Source organism: Astatotilapia calliptera, chromosome 1 (genome assembly GCF_964374335.1).
Source record: "Astatotilapia calliptera chromosome 1, fAstCal68.1, whole genome shotgun sequence".
NCBI lineage: Eukaryota > Metazoa > Chordata > Actinopteri > Cichliformes > Cichlidae > Astatotilapia > Astatotilapia calliptera.
This window is the reverse complement of record NC_137422.1, coordinates 17,472,084-17,492,087: the sequence shown is the minus strand read 5'-3', so window position 1 is coordinate 17,492,087 and position 20,004 is coordinate 17,472,084. Positions and strand designations below refer to the sequence as shown.

The window sequence follows — 20,004 nt, the reverse complement described above, 5'->3', positions numbered from 1 at the left end:
ATCTAGTGAAATAATATAATAATAAGTAAAAAAACATTTATAGTAGTTTAGCAGTGCCATCTTTTCTTGGATGCTTAGCAACGGCGAGACATTTGCGCCATTTTTTTCTCGTCTTTTTTGGCGTGACATTTGTGTGTGTGTGTGTGTGTGCGCGCGGTGGGGGGGGGGGGGGTATTAATGATAATTTGGACTTTAAGAATAATTAAAAGTATTATAACTATTCCTGATACTAGAGCAGCCTGTTCAGCACAGAGTTTTGTGGTTATTTACCTACACAGTGTGTCCCGGGCCTCCTTTAGTAAACCTATTTTCTGCATGAGTTCAGCCTGAGCCGAGCCGCACGCGCACGCTCGGGGGAAAAAATAACGGCACAGAGCGCGTGAGCGTGCGTGCAGCGTTCCCTAGCTGCCTCCCCTCTCCTCACGCTCCACACACACACACACACACACATAACCCCTCCGTGTCCCGCTCTGCTGGCAGCTGCCTGTGCTCCCCCCCCCATCTCACCCGACGAAAAACACTTTCGGGAAGAATAAAGTTTTTTCCCTAACGGACCTGCCGCTCAGCCAGTCTCTACTCGCATCCAAACCGTGGCCTAGCAGGAGGAACGGCTCGACTATGTGGAGAAAGAAGAGGGCTCTTGGGGAACCCCTGGCTTGTCTCGTGTTACTGGTGACGCTGGTCGATGCTTATCGGTGTAAGTACGCTTGAGGTTTTGCGGTTTTACGTGTTGAGCTGGATTGTAGTGTTTAGTCAGAATGTCCCAGTTTGAAGAGAGCAGTTCACAGACTGGATGAGACCAGCTGGGAACCGTTTCAGGACTTCAATATTTTTGTAATCACTTTTAGCATATGTGAGGGTCACATGGCTCCGTTGTTCACCATGAAACAATGCTTGGAAAACAACGTGAAGTGCTTGTTACAGCAACTAGGGGTCATTTCTGAGAAATGGCGGTTTCGCAATAACACTCCCTACCTCTTTTCGGGCCAATTCATCTAAATGAAATTAAGCTGCCCTCTGCCATTTAGGCAGAAGCCTCGGGAGAGCTGTCATGACAGAGGAGGCTTTAATTCCTACGGGCATCAGTCATTTCTTTTTATTGTAATGTTGTTACAGGTGTTTATATTAACCAGCAATAGGTTTGTTGGACTCAAAACAGAGCTCACAGTTAAAAGATGTGCTACATGCATGCGCTGTACACATAAGTGTTTGTGTCTCCCATAGTCTTGAGCCAGAGCACAGCCTCGCAGTTCCTGAGCAGGCACAGGAGGGCCAACTCAATGTTTGAGGAGAGCAAGAAGGGCAACCTGGAAAGGGAGTGCATCGAGGAGCTGTGCAACAAGGAGGAGGCCAGGGAGATCTTTGAGAACCAACCGGAGACGGTGAGAGCTGACAGGGAAAGCCAGGTCAAACTGAAGTGACTAGATGGCAGTGAAGAAGAAGATGAAATAAGCAGCAAAAATTATAACAGTGGATTGGATTTTTGGCTGTTATCCAGCATGTGTTACTAATGACATTATGAAGGTACAGAGCTTTAATGAACGTGATTAGTAACACAGTAACGAGGGTGTGTAATCGGTGGTTAGGGAGCTCCAAGTCGTTTAAGATAAGAGATAAGATAAACCTTTATTAGTCCCACACGTGGGAATTTTTTTGGTCACGACAGAAAGTACAAGTTTAAGAGCAGTAAAAGTTAAGAAAAACTCAATAGAATAGGAGAAGATTAAATAGAATAACATACTATACAGCAAGAACGAGATACTATATACAATAGAATAAAGTACCAACAAAATAGAATAAAATACTGTACAAAATAGAAAGAAAAAGCTCAGTTATAGTAGGGAAAAAAAGATCTGTACTGCAAGTATTTACTGCTTCTTCATCTTCAGCTCCTTTTAGGGGGCACCACAGAGGATCATGTACCTCTATCTCACCCTATCCCTAGCATCTTCACTGCATCCATAAATCCTTTCTGTGTTTTTAATCCTGTCCTGCAGCTCCCTAGTCATTATTTTTTTTTGCCAAAATATCCACCATACCTTCTCTGCAGATGTCCAAACCATCTCAGCCTTATCTCTTGCTCTGATTTTGTCTCTAAATGTCTCCGTCTCATCTGTTTGGGCTCTTGCTGTAAAATAGTAAAAGCTAAAGATGCAGCTGCATTTTCTCCTTTCTGTCCTTATCAGTAAATACCAAACTATCAACAGCCTTTTTTTTTCCTTTTTTCTTTTTTGCAGGAATACTTTTACCCTAAATATGTTGGTAAGTCTGCTAAATGAATCACATTTCTTAATATTTTTGTCTATTTTGAACTGTTTGTCTCAAATAAACGCTCATTTTTTTCTGCAGCGTGTCTGGGTTCACACCGTGTCGGCATAAATAGCCAGCACTCAGATGCCGGCATCCCCTCTAACCTACGTGCCTGTGTGAAAGGTGAGCTTAAACCTCAAACTAAGCTTTTTATATGCCTGTTACACTTCTCTGTAGCTGTCAAATGCTGTGTTTCCAAAACCAGAGATCAGTAATCAGTGCACGCCGTTTCCATGCTACAAGGAGGGTTCAGAGCGCTGCGAGGACGGCATGGCTGCCTTCACATGTGTGTGCAAGCAGGGCTGGAAGGGGCTGCGCTGTGAGGAAGGTGAGTTCTCATTTAGTCTTTTGGCATTTTAAACATTTTTCATCATTTTTTACCAAAATACATCCAGCAATCATTCATTCCTAATCTATGGAACCTGCTGCTGTTATTTTTGTGCGGCGTATCGATTGGGCAGACGTCGATGAGTGTTCAGATCCTGAACTTCATGCCGGATGTAATCAAATATGTCAGAATATCCCAGGTAGCTTCCATTGCATGTGTGAAGAAGGCTACATACTCACCGACAACATCAACTGCATGGGTAAGACTCTACTGGATGGTCATTTTAATAATAATTAGGCTTAACTGATTTTCCTTATATACACTTGTTTGTGTCACGTGTGTGCCAGCTCTGTTTTTTACGGTCCCTCTGTTGGAGACACGTCACCAGCAGAGTTTTACATGGCAGCTGAGCATACAGGATATAATTCTAATTACTTTCTTTTTTATTTATTCATATGGATGCATTGCAAAACAAATTTAAAAAAAAGATCAGCTCCTCCAGCTGTTACCCTCTGGGGCCACACCACTTGTTTTTTGCAAAGCTGACCTGAGGTGACTCCTTATGTAAGAGGAAGGGGAAAGCTTTTAACATCTGAAAAGATGGTTCATCCTGATTGTTGTAAACACACCAGCAGGCTCGTAGCTCAGAGCTGTAAAAACATGCTTAAACTGTCCGTGCTTATCGTTGCCTGATTTCTCTGCATCTTGTTTTGGTGTGTGTGGGCAATCTAGTCACTGTTAGTCTTTCAGGCTGACCACTGCATGTTGAGTTCAAAGTCTTCACAAACATGTACTGAGTCAGACTGATAAATTTGCCCTCTTTATTTATTTATTTTTTGATGGACTGTTAGATAACACAGCCTGTCAGTAGAAATCAGTTATTATAACCTATTATTTAGGGATTCAAGATATTTTATTAAAATCAATCTGCCAGTTACGATAACTAGAAATTATTTACTTATATGCATTAAATTTTTGATAATTTTTGGATTCCATTTTTCCGGAGATGCCAAAAGAATCTTTGAGCTCCCCAGAGAGAAATCTTATCACCACTGTGATAAGATTTCCCATACTTGAGCACAGTCTACGTTTTTGTTTAGAAAATGTTTATATTCCTGTAAAATAGTGTCACAGGGGTCACTGTCTACCCTTTCTGAGAAACCATGATGAGATTTTCAGACTGTCTTTAATTTGCATTAATACTCAATAGTCGTTGTAGCAAATATAGAATAAATAAGTATGTAATGGAAGTGTGCATGTGGAAGTGTATTTTTAACCTCCCAAAGTAACCAGTACGTCTGTGAAAGCAGCTTTTGTGCGCATACAGCTATGTGAAAATGGAAGTTTTCAAAGGACTCTGTGCAGTTTTATGAAAACTCTGTAAAAGCAGACGTTTGGCACAATGTGACCAAATTCAACCCAAGTTCAGACCGTGCAACGCTCAGAGAAACTGACCCCACTGCTGGAACAGCTACATCAAGGCGAGGTTGCAGACTCCGATGGCATCAATCCCAGGATCCTGATGCACTGTGCTGTCTGGCTGTCTGGCATCCTGCAGCATCTCTTCACCTCTTCAAAAGGTTCTAGTGCCGTGGAAGAAAGACGCCATGTGTAGTACTAGTACCAATGAAAGCTGCTCCATCAGGGCTTAACAACATCAGACCATGTACCTTGATGTCACATGTTATGAAGATGCTGGAGAACTGGTTCTGGCCCGGCTTAGCTCTCAAGTGAAATATGCGTTTGAGCCTTTTCAGTTTGTTTACCAGCCTCATATGGAGGATGTTGTTATTTACCTGCTGTAGCATGCTCACTTCCACTGGCATTGGGAGAATCATGTTGTTTGATATTTCCAATTTCTTTAATACCATTTAACCATCTCTCCTGAGTCAGACACTTTTTAGGATGAGTGTCACATCATCTACTGTCTGTCACATGAGGGAGGCATGATCCAAAGTGCATTATTCAACAGAACCCCCCCCCCCCTCCTAAAAATCAGAGTCTTATTTAATGCTGGAAACCTGACAGAGAAAAACAGCTAACTAACTAACTGGATTGAGACTTAGACAAAATATACACACTGAGGATAATGAGGAAACGTGGCACAGATGACGCTGATCAGGGATAATGAGAAAAGAGAAGCAAAATTTAGCATATTCTCTCATCCCATGTACATTATCAAAATAAAGCAGAAAATAACTAATGCTGAGACCAGGACTAAGATATATACATTTGACACAAAGACAGAAGATAGGAAACAGAGACACGACTGGAAAGACAGAATAGGAAAACTAAAAGGTGATTAATAAACTTATCAACTAATGTAAAAACTGAAATACAAAATAATCGAAATACAAAACCAGAAAACAGCAACTAGCCCAGAACCTGTGTCAAAGACCCAGGGACCTTGACACTGTCTCCTGGATTGCTGACTATCTCTCAGAGAGTGTTCAGTTTGCATTGGCAGAGAGCACTCTGTTTCAGAATCAAAAAAAATATTCACAAGGCTGGAGTGATCATTGGCCAGAATTTACTGTATACTATTTTTATTCTTTATGCTATCTATCTATCATGTTTGGAGTAAACCAAACACAGCATATCAGCACAAACACCTCACACCATCTGTCAAGCACGGTTGTGGAGGGGAGATGATTTGGGCACCTGGCAGACGTTAAGTCTGCTCTGAACTCCTCTGTGTACCAAAGTAATCTGGAGTTAAATGTGGGACTGTTTGGTCCAAATTGGGTCATGCAACAGGGAAATGATCCCAAGCAGAGCAGCAAATCAACAACAGCATGTTTTTTTTTTAAAAAGACTCAAGGTGCTGCCATGGCCCAGTCAAAGTGCAGACTTCAACCTAACTAAATGCTGCTGCGGGACCTTAAGAGAAAAGCTCACAAACCTGAATGAACTGAGGCAATGATGTAAAGAAGAGATGGTCCAAATTCCTTCACAGCAATGTGAGAAACTGATAAACACAGAAAACAATTACTACAAGTTATTTCTACTAAACGACTGCACAGAGACCTACGAAATCCTTCTTTTTCACCTGTCTGTATCTCTGCTTGCACTACAGTAAGGCAATTCATTAAAGTGTGTTTTTCATTTGAAACATTAAAAGAAATCAGATTGTCTTTTATGTGTATTAATTGTACTTCATCCGAGTAGCAAAAATGACACTTTACTTCCTTATTCTGAAGTTCAGATTCCAACCACTCTGTTTGCTCATCGTCACTTTTCCCATCACACCTTCCAGATGTCAATGAATGCCTGCTATACCGCAGCATCTGTGGAAGGCAAGCTGAATGTGTCAACATACCAGGCACTTACGACTGCAGATGTCCTGTGGGATATAAATATAACTTCACCTCCAGGACATGTGATGGTAAGCTTTCAAATTTATCACCCAGACGCAGAATCAAGGGTCACTGCTAATAAAGTCTTCCCAACCTGTCATTGCAGACATGAACGAGTGTGAGATGAACGTGTGCAAGGGGGTTTGTATAAACACTCAGGGCAGCTATTTGTGCTACTGCGATGGTCGCCAGGGTTTGCATCTGGCACAGGATAGGCAGAACTGCAAGAGGATCCCCGTGTGTCTCAACCTGCTTGAGGAAAAACACCCTGAGATGCTTTACTTGGGAGAGCAGTTCGCAGGCCTTCCTGTCATCTACCTGCGCTTCCGCCTGCCGGAGAACACAAAGTAGGTGTTTGTCACACACACAGAAACACACACACGTATTAATGTAGAGGACCAAGAGTCACAATACATGTAGTGCAAAGATGTTACTTTTTTATGCTAAAGGTTTTCACTGTTGTCTCAGCCCTGAATCAACAGGGTCTCATAGCCAGTGATGGAAATAACGGCGTTACAAGTAACAGCGTTACTTTTTTTTAGTAACGAGTAATCTAACTACTTACTATTTCTGTCGTTACAACGCCGTTAGCGTTACTAACAAGAAAATGCGGTTACTATTTTTCAACAAACAGACGGTTGAAGCTGTGTTCAGCTTACTGCATCTTATATCAGTTGCACGGAAGTAGCTGCCTACATAAGTAATCTGGACGCTACAGCTTTAAGCAGCTGCGCACGCTCCCGCGCGGGGCAATCGCTTTCTAGCAGTGATTGCCGCAACACCTGGAGCTAGGGGGCAAAACAATCGCATGAGTGCTGGTGTTTGACTGAGGAAGAATAAAGTAGTCGTGGTTAGATGACACTTAAGATGACAAACCAACAAGGTGATATATACCAGTTTTTAAATTGTGCGTAAAACCAGAGTCATGATAAGCAATATATACGCTGTGTTTTTTCCTAAATAGTTTCGTCACGTTTACTGTCTAAGGACAGTGCTAGCAAGCACTCTCTGCTTATGACCAAAAAAACAAACAAAACAAAAAACAGCCCGTTTGTGTTGGTGGAAAAATGCACCATGTCGACCAATCAAATATGATATGGCAACATGACATTTGGTTGTTTAGGAAGGGGGGAAGTTTTAGGAGTGACGGCGAGAGAGAGAGAGAGGGAGAGAGAAAGACAGCAGCGAGAGAGCGAGTTTTGAGATGTGAGAGATTTAGCGTGACGTTTAGCGTGTTTGGGGTGTGTAGTTCATGTGTTGTCTTGTGTAGTTAGTGTGTAGTGTTGTGGATAGTTTTGTGTTGTGTGTCAGAACAATGAGGCGACTGCTGTCTCCAGGTAGAAAACAGGAGGAGTGGTACACCTCCTGCTGTCAGACCTGCAGGTATCAGGCTGTGATGTTCTCCTTTATAGTGGGCAGAAATGTTTGGAGTGGCACAAATAATTTGTGTGGCATCTTATTGAATGCAGAACACCTGATTGTTATTTAAATAGTTTGAAATGGTTATTAAAAAAGGGGGTAAAAGGTAAATGGTGCATATGATTTTAAAATTGACAAAAATTAAATTTGCATTTAAAGTTATGAAATAAGATTAAACATGTTTGTGGTTGTTACAGTAAAAAATATAACTCCTTCTACTCGGATTTTATGTTTTTTGTCTGATTTTAGATCAGTTGTGTTAATACAGTATGTCAAAATGAAAACATAACTGTAAATTCAGCCATGTGAGGTTGTGCTGAAAAGGATGATACCAAACAAGGCAAGTAAATAGTTTTCAAAGGTGAAATGTAGAGGTAAAATCAAAAGTGTTTAAAAATGGCCAGTTATACCCTGGACCCCAGAGGGATAAACATTTTTTTTAAAAGTAACGCAATAGTTACTTTTCAAGTAATGAATTACTTTTAGAATCTTGTAACTCAGTTACGAACTCAGTGCGATCGCACAAACTGTGTATAAAGAGCGGTAGTACTGATTGGTGAGTGACGTTTAATTGCAGAGACAGCTTTGGTGCAGCGATTCAGAAGATTATTGACAAAACAGTCAAGTACATGGACAAAAGCCTCTCTCTTGTTTCAAGGTTTTTGACCCTTCCACTCTTCCCTACCCCAGAGAAGAGCTGGCAAATTATGGGGCTGAAGAGGTGTATTATCTTGTCACACATTTTGCCTTTTTGCTAGATGAGGAAGAGAAAGAGAAAATTCTACAAGAATGGATGGATCTAAAAATGTGGCTTGCAGAACACCGGGGTAGCAAGGTAGATTGCTTGTGCAGAGATCTCCTCTCTTTCAGATTCAGAATCTGACACAGACACAGTTCTTACAAGTTCACAGAAAGTTCTGTTCAATTAGAACAAAATATTTTAGTTGATTATTGTAATTATTATACAGTAGTTGTAATTTGTTTTAACAATTTTTTTGATTGATGTTTTGTTTCCTTTACAATATTATACATTAAAAATAATCTCTTTTTTTTTATTCGGGCTACTTAAATTTATTTTGGGCTACCAAAAACTGAAGAGTTCCTGCCCGAAGGGCTACCAGGCATTGTGAAATTTTGCGAGCCCTGCACACCATCTGAAAATCAAGTTACAGGGTTGCTACTTTGTTGAGATCCATTGTGCACTGCAGATGCACAAGGTTTGCGGTCCTACCTGGACTTTAGTGGAGGGATCTAAAAGTGGTTAAAACAATACACTGCTGCCCAAGAAGACAATTTGGAAAAGAACATTTGTGAAATTTAGGTGGTATGTTTTTTTTGTGGGGAGGGGGTCATGGTACATGGCCATAATTCAAAGAGACAGGTAATTCTGGAAATTGTGCACAATGCTGCCCTTACTTTTTTTTGCAGTGGTAACAAGTAATAAGGCACAGCTAGGGTCTTACATGTTATTCATCACTACCTGCAGGTTAATGAGAAGGGCCGTATTCTAGTTACTGTGTAAATTTACCTGTCTTCCTCCTGGTAGGTTTGCAGCCGAGTTTGACTTGCGTACTTTTGACCCAGAGGGAGTTGTTCTGTATGCTGAGTCTTCTGAAGGCTCGTGGTTCATGGTGGGACTCAGGGGCGGTCGCATTGAAGTCCAGTTCAAAAACCAGCACACATCTAAGGTTACCAGCGGAGGAAAAGCAATCAATGATGGACAATGGCATGTGGTGAGAAAGTCTGTCACTTTGTTATCATATAGTGAACATAAATCCTTAAGACTAAATTGACGAACTAAAATGATGAGAAGTTTATTACGCTGTGGTAACATGTAGTGTGCAAAGTACATGATAACAGTGACGTGCTGTATTATGATTTAGTGTTACGTGTGACACACAGATCTCTGTGGATGAGCTGGAGAGCAGCATCAGTGTGAAGATCAGCAGGGAAGCTGTGATGAGCATTAACAGCCCCGAGAGTCTCTTCACATCAGTCAATGGCAAGCTGGAGACCAAAGTTTACATCGCTGGCCTGCCTAACCGCACCGACAATGTCATCAAGCCTGTAAGCTGTTCATTCCAAGGCATTCACACATAACTAACCTTCCCAGGAGACAAGATACAGCAGGGAGGGGATTTTAGTGTTAACTAAACCTGTGTGAATTTAAATTTGTTGGCTGAGACATTGTGTTAAAGAGCAGAAGTTCACGCTACTGCACTGTTTGTTTATCAGATCAACCCCAGGCTGGATGGCTGCATCCGGGGTTGGAACTTGATGAATCAGGGGGCGTCTGGGGTAAAGGAGGTCATCCAGCAGAAGACAAGTAAACACTGTTTCGTGCATGTAGAACGAGGATCTTTCTTCACCGGGGAGGGACTAGCACACTTCAACATAGACTACAGTGAGTAAGTTATGTTACACTTTATTAATCCCTCAGGGAACATTTGGCGTCTGCATTTGGTCTACACCAACAGCTTAAAGGCATTACAGCAGCAGCTCTTAAATTTAGTTTTTGTGCAGTTCCCTGGTTTAAAGTCTTTAAGAGGGGAATTAATGCAGTGGGTTGAGAACTCTGAATTAACACAGGAACATAGTGAGTGTAAAATACCACACAGCTAGTCCTGTTAGGTTTGTGCAAAGACCTGCTGATACAGCTGATATAGATCTAAACTTATCATATGATGCATTAAAGGAAGACCTGTGATCTTTTATGAGCCGTGAGAGACATTTTGCTGGCATGTTTTGGGTCCACTTTTCTCATCAAAGGCAAGGATGACCTCAATTCACTATAAAGTTTTTAATTCAATTCAATTTTATTTAGCGCCAAATCACAACAAAAGTGGCCTCAAGGCGCTTCATAGGTTTTATGAAGTTTCATAGGTTTTATGTTTTAGCCCTTACTATCATCTTACGATAAGATCTTTTTCATGTGATTGGAGTGGTCTGTTAAAATCAACCCTCTGGAGAAGTCTAAAGATAACAGTCCACTGGGGGGCTCCCTTGACAACTGCATACTGTTATCTTCTGCTAAAAGCGGATTCAAAGGGATGTGATCAGTTTGAGGAATCTGATGGAAAAGGGAAAACATCAGTTAGAGGCTGGTGAAGGGTAAACATTGTGTACTGTTAATGAGAGCTTACTCATCACACTTTTTACTGAAGAAGCGGGCGATGTACAGCAGGTAGGCAGCTGGGAATTTAGGAGAGGCAGATGAGACGAGGAGGAAAGGGGTAGGCAGCTGGTAAGCAATAATCCGGGTAAGTAATCCTGCAGACAGGTTGAACATTGACGTGTTGGTCCGGAGAGAGGAATGCTGGCTGGCACTGTTCTCCTGGTGCATAAACAGTTATGCAGTCTTGAGAGACGAGACTCTGCAGTGATGAAGATCACTAATAATGTCAAAATATTAATCAGAACATTGTCGTAATGGGCTTTTTACCAAAGAGGCTGAAACAATGATCAGGCAGGAAACAGTTGCCATGCTACTCCTTAGATACACCAGCTTGATAAAGTAAACTGTCCCCAGGTGCACATGGAAACCCCGAGCACCAAAGCCACCCTTATCCATCCAACTGTTCCTAAAGAAATAGACAAAAAATAAAAAACAGGCTTTTGGACTAACAGACTTTTTCCAGATACCTTTAGAAGTTTTTTCATTTGCATTTATCAGCAGCAGGAATTCTAAAGAGACATACTGTACATCCCAGTGATACCCACAACAGTAACATAAAGTATGCTGTGTGTCTGTTGTGTGTCTCAGAGAGCACCAATGTTGGAGAGGTAAAGTGCACCTGAGGTTACTCTTTCTGTTCTCGAAATAACGTAGCATTACAAGGAACTATTTTTTCGATGTCGTTGCTTGCTCTGGTGTACTGCACCTCCCAGACCTCCCATATCCAAGAGCTTGACTAGCAAACCTTTTTTGCTGCGTTACCAGCATATGCCAGTGTGTGGCCACCCTGGATAGGTCACCTGTTCATTGCATTATCATGTTACGTCCCCAGCCTACAGGTAACCTGGACATAACATGAGACACAGTTCATGAATCCTGATGCATGGCCCTGAATCATAACAATTATTGTTATTATTATCTTGATGTTGTTTGGTTGACTTCTGCCTGGTTACTTTAGGTTTACCCTACACAACACGACACACCTGCTGACACACTGATTAGCATGCCTCGTTAAGTTAATTATGGTCTTTGCTTAATTTCGCTAACAATTCGGTAAATCCTGAGAGGAGAGACAAATCCCTTTAAGGTTGGTCCTTCCCAACATCTGGTGTGAATATCTGCCAAATCAAACATGTGGAGTTACTTCTTGTGAAGAAAGGAGTGACTGAAAGTAGATCCATCTTAATTTTTTCTTCAAGTTGTGTCTCTACCATTTTTCGTGATTAATCTTGAGCTGGATCATGACAATACAGAACTATAAAAAAGCTTATTTGATACAGAAACTCCCATTGCTACATATAGAAGGAACAAGGGGCTCCGGAACTGAATGATCTGCTTGTGAAAATCATGTGACGGCCATATACATTGGCCAGATCTTAGACTTTTACCCAGCACGTCATTAGAAAGCCATACTAACACTGGATAAGGCCTTCTTCTCAAAACAGCTTCATTTGATGGTGTTATAGATCCCACAAGCTGTTCCACTAATTTGAGACACTGCTCCATGTTGATTTCATCACACATCATTTTTGCAGATTGTTCAGCTGCACGTTAATGCTGCCAATCTTCTGTTCTGCCATATCCCAGAGGTTTCCTGGTTAGATCAGGTGACTGCAGAGGTCACTGCAGTACACTGAATTCACAGTCATGTTCATTAAATAATAATAATAATAATAATAATAATAATAATTAGGGCTGAACGATATATCGCATTTGCGATAATATCGCGACATGATCAAGTGCAATTTTCTAACCGCAAAGGCTGCGATTATACTGCGATTATATTATACAATTCATGGGCTGCATCCTCCTGAGGCCGCATTTGTAGACCGATTACGTCACAGCGACGCGCCGAAGGCTGTCCAAATTACTACCATATCCCAGAATTCATAGCGCGGCCCAGCCAAACTCCAGTTTCCAGCAATGGCGGCCGCTACTAAGTTTTAAAATTACTCATACTAATCTTTCTGGGTCACAAAATAAACTTTTAACATATTTTCAGGCGAGAAAGTAGTTGTGTAAACATCAAATATCTGCTCGGTTTATCAAGATATCCCATATTTGCAAAAGTGCTTCGACGTTTTCAGAGGCGTCTGCTACCCACCAGCTCGACAGCTAGCCGGGAGCTCGAGGGTTACTGATGCGGCCGAGAGCGGCACAACTCCCGGCACATCATTTTCAGATCACCGCGGAGTTTCGCTGCTCGGGTTAAACGTAATATATAAGTCACTTAGACAACCTAAAAATGTTATTGTTGGGCTTTTTTCAGTGTTTTGTTTGTTCGTGAGTAAATCGGTTTGGCTGAGATTAAAGTTATTAGATTAGATGAAATAAAACTTTATTAATCCCCCGGGTGGGTTCCTCCTTGGTTTTCACACAGCTGACTAAACGTCAAACAGAAAACTTATTAAACAGAAGTATGAGACAGTCGAGAATTTACGCCAGTGTCTGGTTATATTTTAGATAGCAAGAAGCAGACGGCCGAGTTTATTAAACTCCACCGAGACAGCGGTGACGCTAATCAGAACTAGCCTTCTGATTCAGAAGGCTAGACCGTCCAATTTCACGCCTTTAAACTTTAAAGGCGTGTTTGTGTGTGTGTTTATACAATTGCTATTATGTTTGCACTTTATGTGTAATGTTACTGACTGCAGAGATCAGTAAGATGTGTGTATTTTTTATTTATTAGTTTTATTTATTTAATATTATTTTTTAATTGAATGACTGTCTAGTAGTTCACAGATGTCGAAAAACTGAGTGTGGTAAAGCCACTGATTTTTTTTATGTATATTTCTGCAATCTGCACATTGTACTGACTTTCATTTTAATGTTTACACCAGGGTTCCTTGTCAGCACTTTATGCTCAGATGTTTGTAAGCTAAAAATAAACTATTGTGTATGTTCAAATATACTGTTGTGATTGAAGAAGTTAAATAAAAATGTCAGTCATCAATTCATGCATCACCTCATGTCATCATAACAGAGGTCTGTCTTCCAGGAAAGAACAGTTTAAAATTAATGTAATATAGTATTGGCCATACTATATGATGTATTGCTTGTCTTTGTTTAATAATACAGAAGACAAATACCTTAAAAAATAATCGCATATCGCATCGCAATCGCAATATTGGGGCAAAAAATCGCAATTAGATTATTTTCCATAATCGTTCAGCCCTAATAATAATAATAAATTTTATTTATGAGCGCCTTTCAAGTCACCCAAGGACACTTTACAATAGAATAAAACACTTAGTAAAACAATGGGAGAATAAGAACAATAAAATACAAGCACAAGATAAAATGAACAAACAGTGGATTCACAGTGAATATGCAGATTTGAACAGATGAGTTTTGAGTTGGGATTTAAACTGGGGGAGAGAACCAATATTTCTTATTTCAGGGGGCAGAGAGTTCCACAGCCTGGGAGCAGAGCAGCTGAAAGCTCTGCTTCCCATGGTGGTGAGGCGGAAGGAAGGTACAGTAAGCTGGATAGAAGAAGAAGAACGAAGTGAACGGGCAGAACAAGTGGTGGTTAACAGGTCAGAAAGGTGAGAAGGAGCGAGGTTATGAATGGCCTTGAAGGTGAGCAGAAGAAGTTTGAAAATTATCCGGAATTTCACAGGGAGCCAGTGAAGTTCCTGAAGAACAGGGGTGATGTGCTGGTAGGAGGGGGTTCTGGTGATAATGCGAGCAGCAGAGTTCTGAACCAGTTGAAGCTTATGGAGGGATTTTTGGGGGAGACCATGCAGAAGAGAATTGCAATAGTCAATAACAAGACTGTGTACAAGAATGGACGTAGACTGGGTGGAAAGAGAAGGAAGGAATCTGTTAATGTTACGTAGATGGAAGTAGGCAGAACGGGTGAGATTATTGATGTGAGATTTATAGGAAAGTGAACTGTCTAGGATGACACCAAGGCTCTTAACCTGAGGAGAAGGGAAAACTGTGGAGTTATCGATGGTGAGTGAGAAATGGTTTGCCTTCAAAAGGTTGGATTTGGTGCCAATAAGGAGGATCTCAGTTTTATCCTCATTGAGCTTTAGAAAATTAGAGGTAAACCAGGATTTTAACTCGGATAGACATTCTGTAAGGGAAGAAGGTGGGAGGGAGGAATCAGGTTTGCAAGAGAGATATAACTGGGTGTCATCAGCAAAACAGTGAAACTGAAGATCAAATTTGCGGAAGATGGTACCTAGAGGGAGGATGTATATTATAAAGAGAAGAGGGCCTAAAACTGAGCCTTGGGGTACACTAGAGGTGACGGGGAATAGACGAGAGCGGAATGATCTTAGTTGAATAAACTGGGAGCGGTCGAGGAGATATGATTGAAACCAGACGAGGGGTGTGTCAGAGATGCCGAGAGAGGAAAGTCTGCTTAGAAGGACAGAGTGAGAAATGGTGTCAAAGGCTGAGCTCAGATCTAAAAGGACGAGAATGGTGAGAAGACCAGAGTCAGCTCCGATTAGAAGATCGTTAGTGACTTTAAGTAGAGCAGTTTCGGTACTGTGACATGAGCAAAAACCAGATTGAAATCTCTCGTAGATGTTATTATTAACCAGGTGTAAATGAAGTTGAGCTGCAACCACCTTTTCGAGTATCTTAGAAATGAAGGGTAGATTGGAAATCGGACGGAGGTTGTTAAAGTTGTTAGGATCTAAAGAAGGTTTTTTCAGTATAGGAGTGACTAGAGCAGTCTTCAATAAGGAGGGAACGATACCGGTGGTGAGAGAAGAGTGAATGATGGCAGAAATGAGTGGGAGTAAAGAAGAGAGGCAGGATTTCACAAGCCCCGTGGGCATGGGGTCAAGATGACATGTGGCAGGCTTTGATTTACATATTAACTCGGAAATATCAGATAAATCAGGAAGATGAAAAGTGGAAAACGGCTCAAAAAGGAGAAGAGGTTCTGGAGAGGGCGTAGACACAACATTTGATCTGAGTTGCTGGTGGATGTTATTGATTTTCGTAGTCCAGAACAGCATCAAGGAGTTGCATGTTTCAGAGGAATAGAAGTGCGGTGGTAAAGCGTTGGGGGGTTGAATTAGCTTGTTGAAAACTGAAAACAGAGTCCTTGCATTACCCTCATAAGAACTGATAATACCAGAGTAGAAGCTTTGTTTGGCATGGTAATGGAGTCTTTATACTGAAGTACGTGGTATTTATAGATTTCTGAATCAACAGTTAAACCAGATTTCTTATATTTACGCTCTAGCTGCCGAGCTTTGGCCTTCAGAGCTCGGAGGTCAGAGGTAAACCAGGGAGCAGAGCGAGCGAGCGAAGGAAACAGAGTGGGTTTTTACAGGAGCCAGAGAATCAAGGACAGTGCGTAGACAATTATTATAATATAACAACAAATCATCAGGAGTAGAATAGAAGTCCGGAGTCTGAACATTGTCCAAACTGGTAGTGAGAATGTCCATATCAATGTTCTTGATGTTGCGGAACGAGATGAGACGGGTTGGCTTGGTAGAAGAGCAGCACAGAGTGAGGTTAAATGAAAGGAGGAAGTGGTCAGTTATGGGGATTTCAGTAGCAGAAAGATTCGAGGGAGTAAGACCAGAACAGCAGACCAAGTCCAGGGTGTGTCCTTTAGAGTGAGTGGGAACCTCTCTGACTTTTGATCTGTGAGATGATGCTGGAAACAAATCACTGGGGACATTATAACTAACAGCCGTTGGATATTTAGATCCATGACTGAATGACTGATGGTCAAAGGCCAAAGTTGCTGCATTGCTGACATGTATAGGCTGGTCGTGTCTGTGTTCCACATTATAACAGAACCCTCTATGAGTTTACAACCATGTAATTTTGAGAATGATATAACAGACCTGTGGGAAGTTATTTTGTTAAAAGTTTGTAGAGAATCCTAAATTTATAACCTGACAAAAGGAATAAATGTTTCTTGGCATGCATGTGTGTAACCAGGTGATTCTGGAAGCTGGAAAATGGATATAAAGATGAACATTCGTCCATCCACCAGCACAGGTGTCCTCTTTGCTGTTGTCTACAACAACACAGTCCCCCTGTCAGTGGCTGTTCTACCAAAGGGAAAAGATGCTGCTGTAAGTTTGGTCACATTTTGGCTGAAAATAAGCACCTGTCTATCATCCTTAAACCAATGTGCTCTCCAGAACTTGCAGGTGTTCCTGCACGATGCCTCGGTGGCCACGTTGGACACTGTGATGCTGTGTTACCCTGATCGGCTGATGGTGCAGCTGAACGTGACTCCCACAGAAATCCTGATCTCAGCTGACTCCTCCAGTGTGACTTACATGGAGTCCAGTGCCCTGCAGAAGGAGCTGGAACTCCTCAACAGCACCATGCAAAACCCTGTCAGCACATACATTGGTGGAATACCTGGTTAGTAATTATGAAGGAATTTAAGCATAAGCATTTGATGTGTGATCAAAATGAATAAAGGGTTTTGAGATTTTCATGCAGGTTATCCTCTTGAATGTGTTGCCTTTCCTGCTGGATCTGTGAGCCTTGTGTGAACAGTGGTGCTTTGAGCTGCTAATGCTAATATCCACATGTTGCCATAGTCACAGTGACAATGGTGACGGCATGCTGAAGCTTAGCAGGAGGTGTTTATTGTTTTTCATGTTTCATGATTAGCACTAAGCAGAGCTGAGAATGAAAGGAATCAGAAAACCTTTAACTAGATGACTGCACTAGATTAAAAGCACCAAAACAAGGACCCATTCATATTGAAAGTAACATGAACAACGATACTTGGTGTCATAACAACCCATCAAACAGTTACTGTGTTTCTCTCCTTCAGAAGACATCCCTTTGCCTACCACCCCTGTGACGGCCTTTTACTACGGCTGCATGGAGATCAGTATCAACAGCCAGCAGCTGGACTTCGACGAAGCTCTCAGCAAACATAACAGCATCAAGTCCCACTCGTGTCCTCCTATCACTACCGTGCTTGATGACCTGGAGGTGGCACACATGTACAGAAAGTGACCCAATTTAAAAAACCACATTGCATTAAAAAGCCCTAAAATTAGGCAGTCCCACAGGGGAAACTTCTTGGGATATTTTGGAAAGAGAATCTAGAGAGGAGGAGAAGAAAAGACGGAGGCAGAGAGTGATTTTAAGCTTTTCATCCCTACAGTGTTCTTGTTTGTACCCTGACCTATTTTGTTCTGGTATTGCTTTAGTGAGTCACAACAAAGGCTGGCTTACCAGGGAGGTAGCCGGAAGCTGGATGACATAGGTGTAGCAGTTTTTGTCTGCATTAAGTTGTTTTCCAGGAAAGTGGAAACAAAAAGGAGCTGAGCTCTGCAGCGTGCATGCCATGAGTTGAGCAACAGATGGTTATGTTTGTGTAGAAAAATAAACAAATGGTCACTGCTGACCAGGCTGTGAGACCACCTGCATCTTTGTCCCTGCTGCTGCTGAAACATGGTACTCTCTCTAAATTGTTTAAAAACAAGTAGTTGAAATTAATGTTTGTGGCAGGAGAAACCACAGAGGAGATATCTGAGCCTTCAGGTGTTCCTATCAAATTCTGTTTCATCTCCTTTGTTTAAATCACCATCTGGAGCATTTCCGAAGCCCTGCTTCAATTTACCACTGTTGTCATCAGAGGTGTACACCTGTCATAATTACAGCATTTATTGTTCTCCTGTTTATTTCCTCATCTTAAGGGTTCTCCTGGTTGTCATTTGTTTCCACTTTGTATATAAAACATGCCATCTTTAATATATAACTTACATGTAGTTGTTTGCTGTTGTGTTTGATGTTTGTTTTAATAAAACTGTATCAAAGCAACCTTATTATTGGATTCCAGCCCTGCTTTGTTTTGGTCTCTCGCCACTGCACAAAACAAGGTCAGAGACTGGGAACAGATTCAGAATTTAGTTTCATGATTCAAAATGTGTCATGATTATATCAGTGTCTTACTTGGTGAGTTTTCTCATGTTCAGCAGAAAAACCTTAAACTCATACTTCCCAGCACTGCATCTGTCCAAGTACTTGGTGACACAACAAACTCATAAATCTGCCATTTACAAAACACAGTTTGGAGGTGTTTTCACATCAAGTGATGTGCTTTTTAATTTTCTGCAAAGCCCACCGTCGTGCAGATAAGGCAAAACGGGTCAAATGTGGACTGAAATCTAAAGAAATTACTGAAAAACATGTTGCACAACTTCCAGAGTAAACGAAACAAAAGACTGTTACTTTGCAAAGGCCTGGATAAAAATAAACTTCCCTGAAAATGAAAGTAAAAGTGGGCATAAGACTATTGAAAAATACTCAGTTACAAGAAACTGTTGAACTTTGAACACTGTAAACAAGTATGCAAGCCCTGTATATTCAACAGAAGACTAAACACACATTATCCATGCAGCTGAATGGCTCCTTGTGTAGCTGTGTCATTATGTGTACCATAAATTGGTATTTAAGCACTTAATGTCATTTCACTACTTTAAATGCTGTTTAGTAGTTAAATCTATAACAAAGAACATATTTTATAAGTAAATGTTATGACCAATGCTGAGCTATAAGTTATTTTTCTACTGTAAAATCTGCAAAGCTGTTCAAATTAAGGACTATACTTGGGGGATATATGTATTTTATTTGCATTTTTGTTCCTTTATAGCTACTCCACTACTTCCTAGCTTAACTAATCAGTATTTCACACACATTATCTATAATAATACAGTTTATAATGATAATAATAATAATAATAATAATTAAAGTAACAAAAGCTTTGAAAATAAATATTACTGAGAATTAAATTGGGCACTCTAAGACTAACACTTCCAGTTAAAGTTAGAAGTCAGAATTTCCAATTTCCAATTGGAATGACCCTTCAAGATGGATTTCCAGTTTGGAAAGTCGGAGCACCCCCACCAACCTTGAATTCACAATCCAAGATTATGGCAATGCGCATAAACATTAAAATGTAAAACTTGAAATTTGTATTGCCATTGTTTTTTTCCATTGTATTTGTGACTCACTAAATAAGGCATATGCAGTCTGCTGACCAGGCTCTGTTCATGAATGTGCTGCAGTTGTGTTTTCAAATCCAAGCATTGTGGTGTACTGCTTGTGATGCACAAATAGGTCTACCTTGCTAAGAAGAAAACCAAATCCTCTTTTTTCTTGCTTTTCTGACTTTAGTAATAGAACACGCTCAACTTAGGAGTGACGTCATTTCTGCTTCTGACATGTGACTGTGACATAGTCAAACATTTGCAATAACTGGCAACGAGTATTTTACATCGCTGTGGAGAAATTTTGGCCCACTCTTGTTTGCTGAATTGTTTTAATTCAACCACACTGGAGGGGTTTCCAGCATGGATTGCTTGTTCAAGACTTTATTTTGTTCCAAAAAGTTCAGTTTTTTCAATAAGCAAATAGGCTTGGCTGGTGAAAGTGAACTCAGCTTTTCAGAAAATGTG

The 20,004-nt window shown here is 41.0% G+C and overlaps 1 protein-coding gene across 2 annotated transcripts; it reads left to right on the top strand.

The window, feature by feature from the left end:
• Positions 1-428: 428 nt before the first annotated feature.
• On the top strand, positions 429-18,372 carry pros1 (protein S). Of its 2 annotated transcripts, XM_026165544.2 has the most exons (14): positions 429-697; positions 1,225-1,382; positions 2,238-2,262; positions 2,350-2,433; positions 2,516-2,638; positions 2,772-2,897; positions 5,895-6,023; positions 6,101-6,341; positions 8,960-9,146; positions 9,316-9,480; positions 9,649-9,817; positions 16,514-16,650; positions 16,720-16,948; positions 17,370-18,372. In XM_026165544.2, the coding sequence occupies exons 1-14, from the start codon at positions 619-621 to the stop codon at positions 17,555-17,557; spliced, it is 2,040 nt and encodes a 679-aa protein (XP_026021329.1). In that variant the 5' UTR covers positions 429-618; the 3' UTR covers positions 17,558-18,372. The 2 variants fall into 2 exon arrangements, with proteins under 2 accessions (XP_026021329.1, XP_080147875.1); XM_080291749.1 differs by having other exon boundaries at positions 16,514-16,948.
• The last annotated feature ends 1,632 nt before the right edge of the window (positions 18,373-20,004 follow it).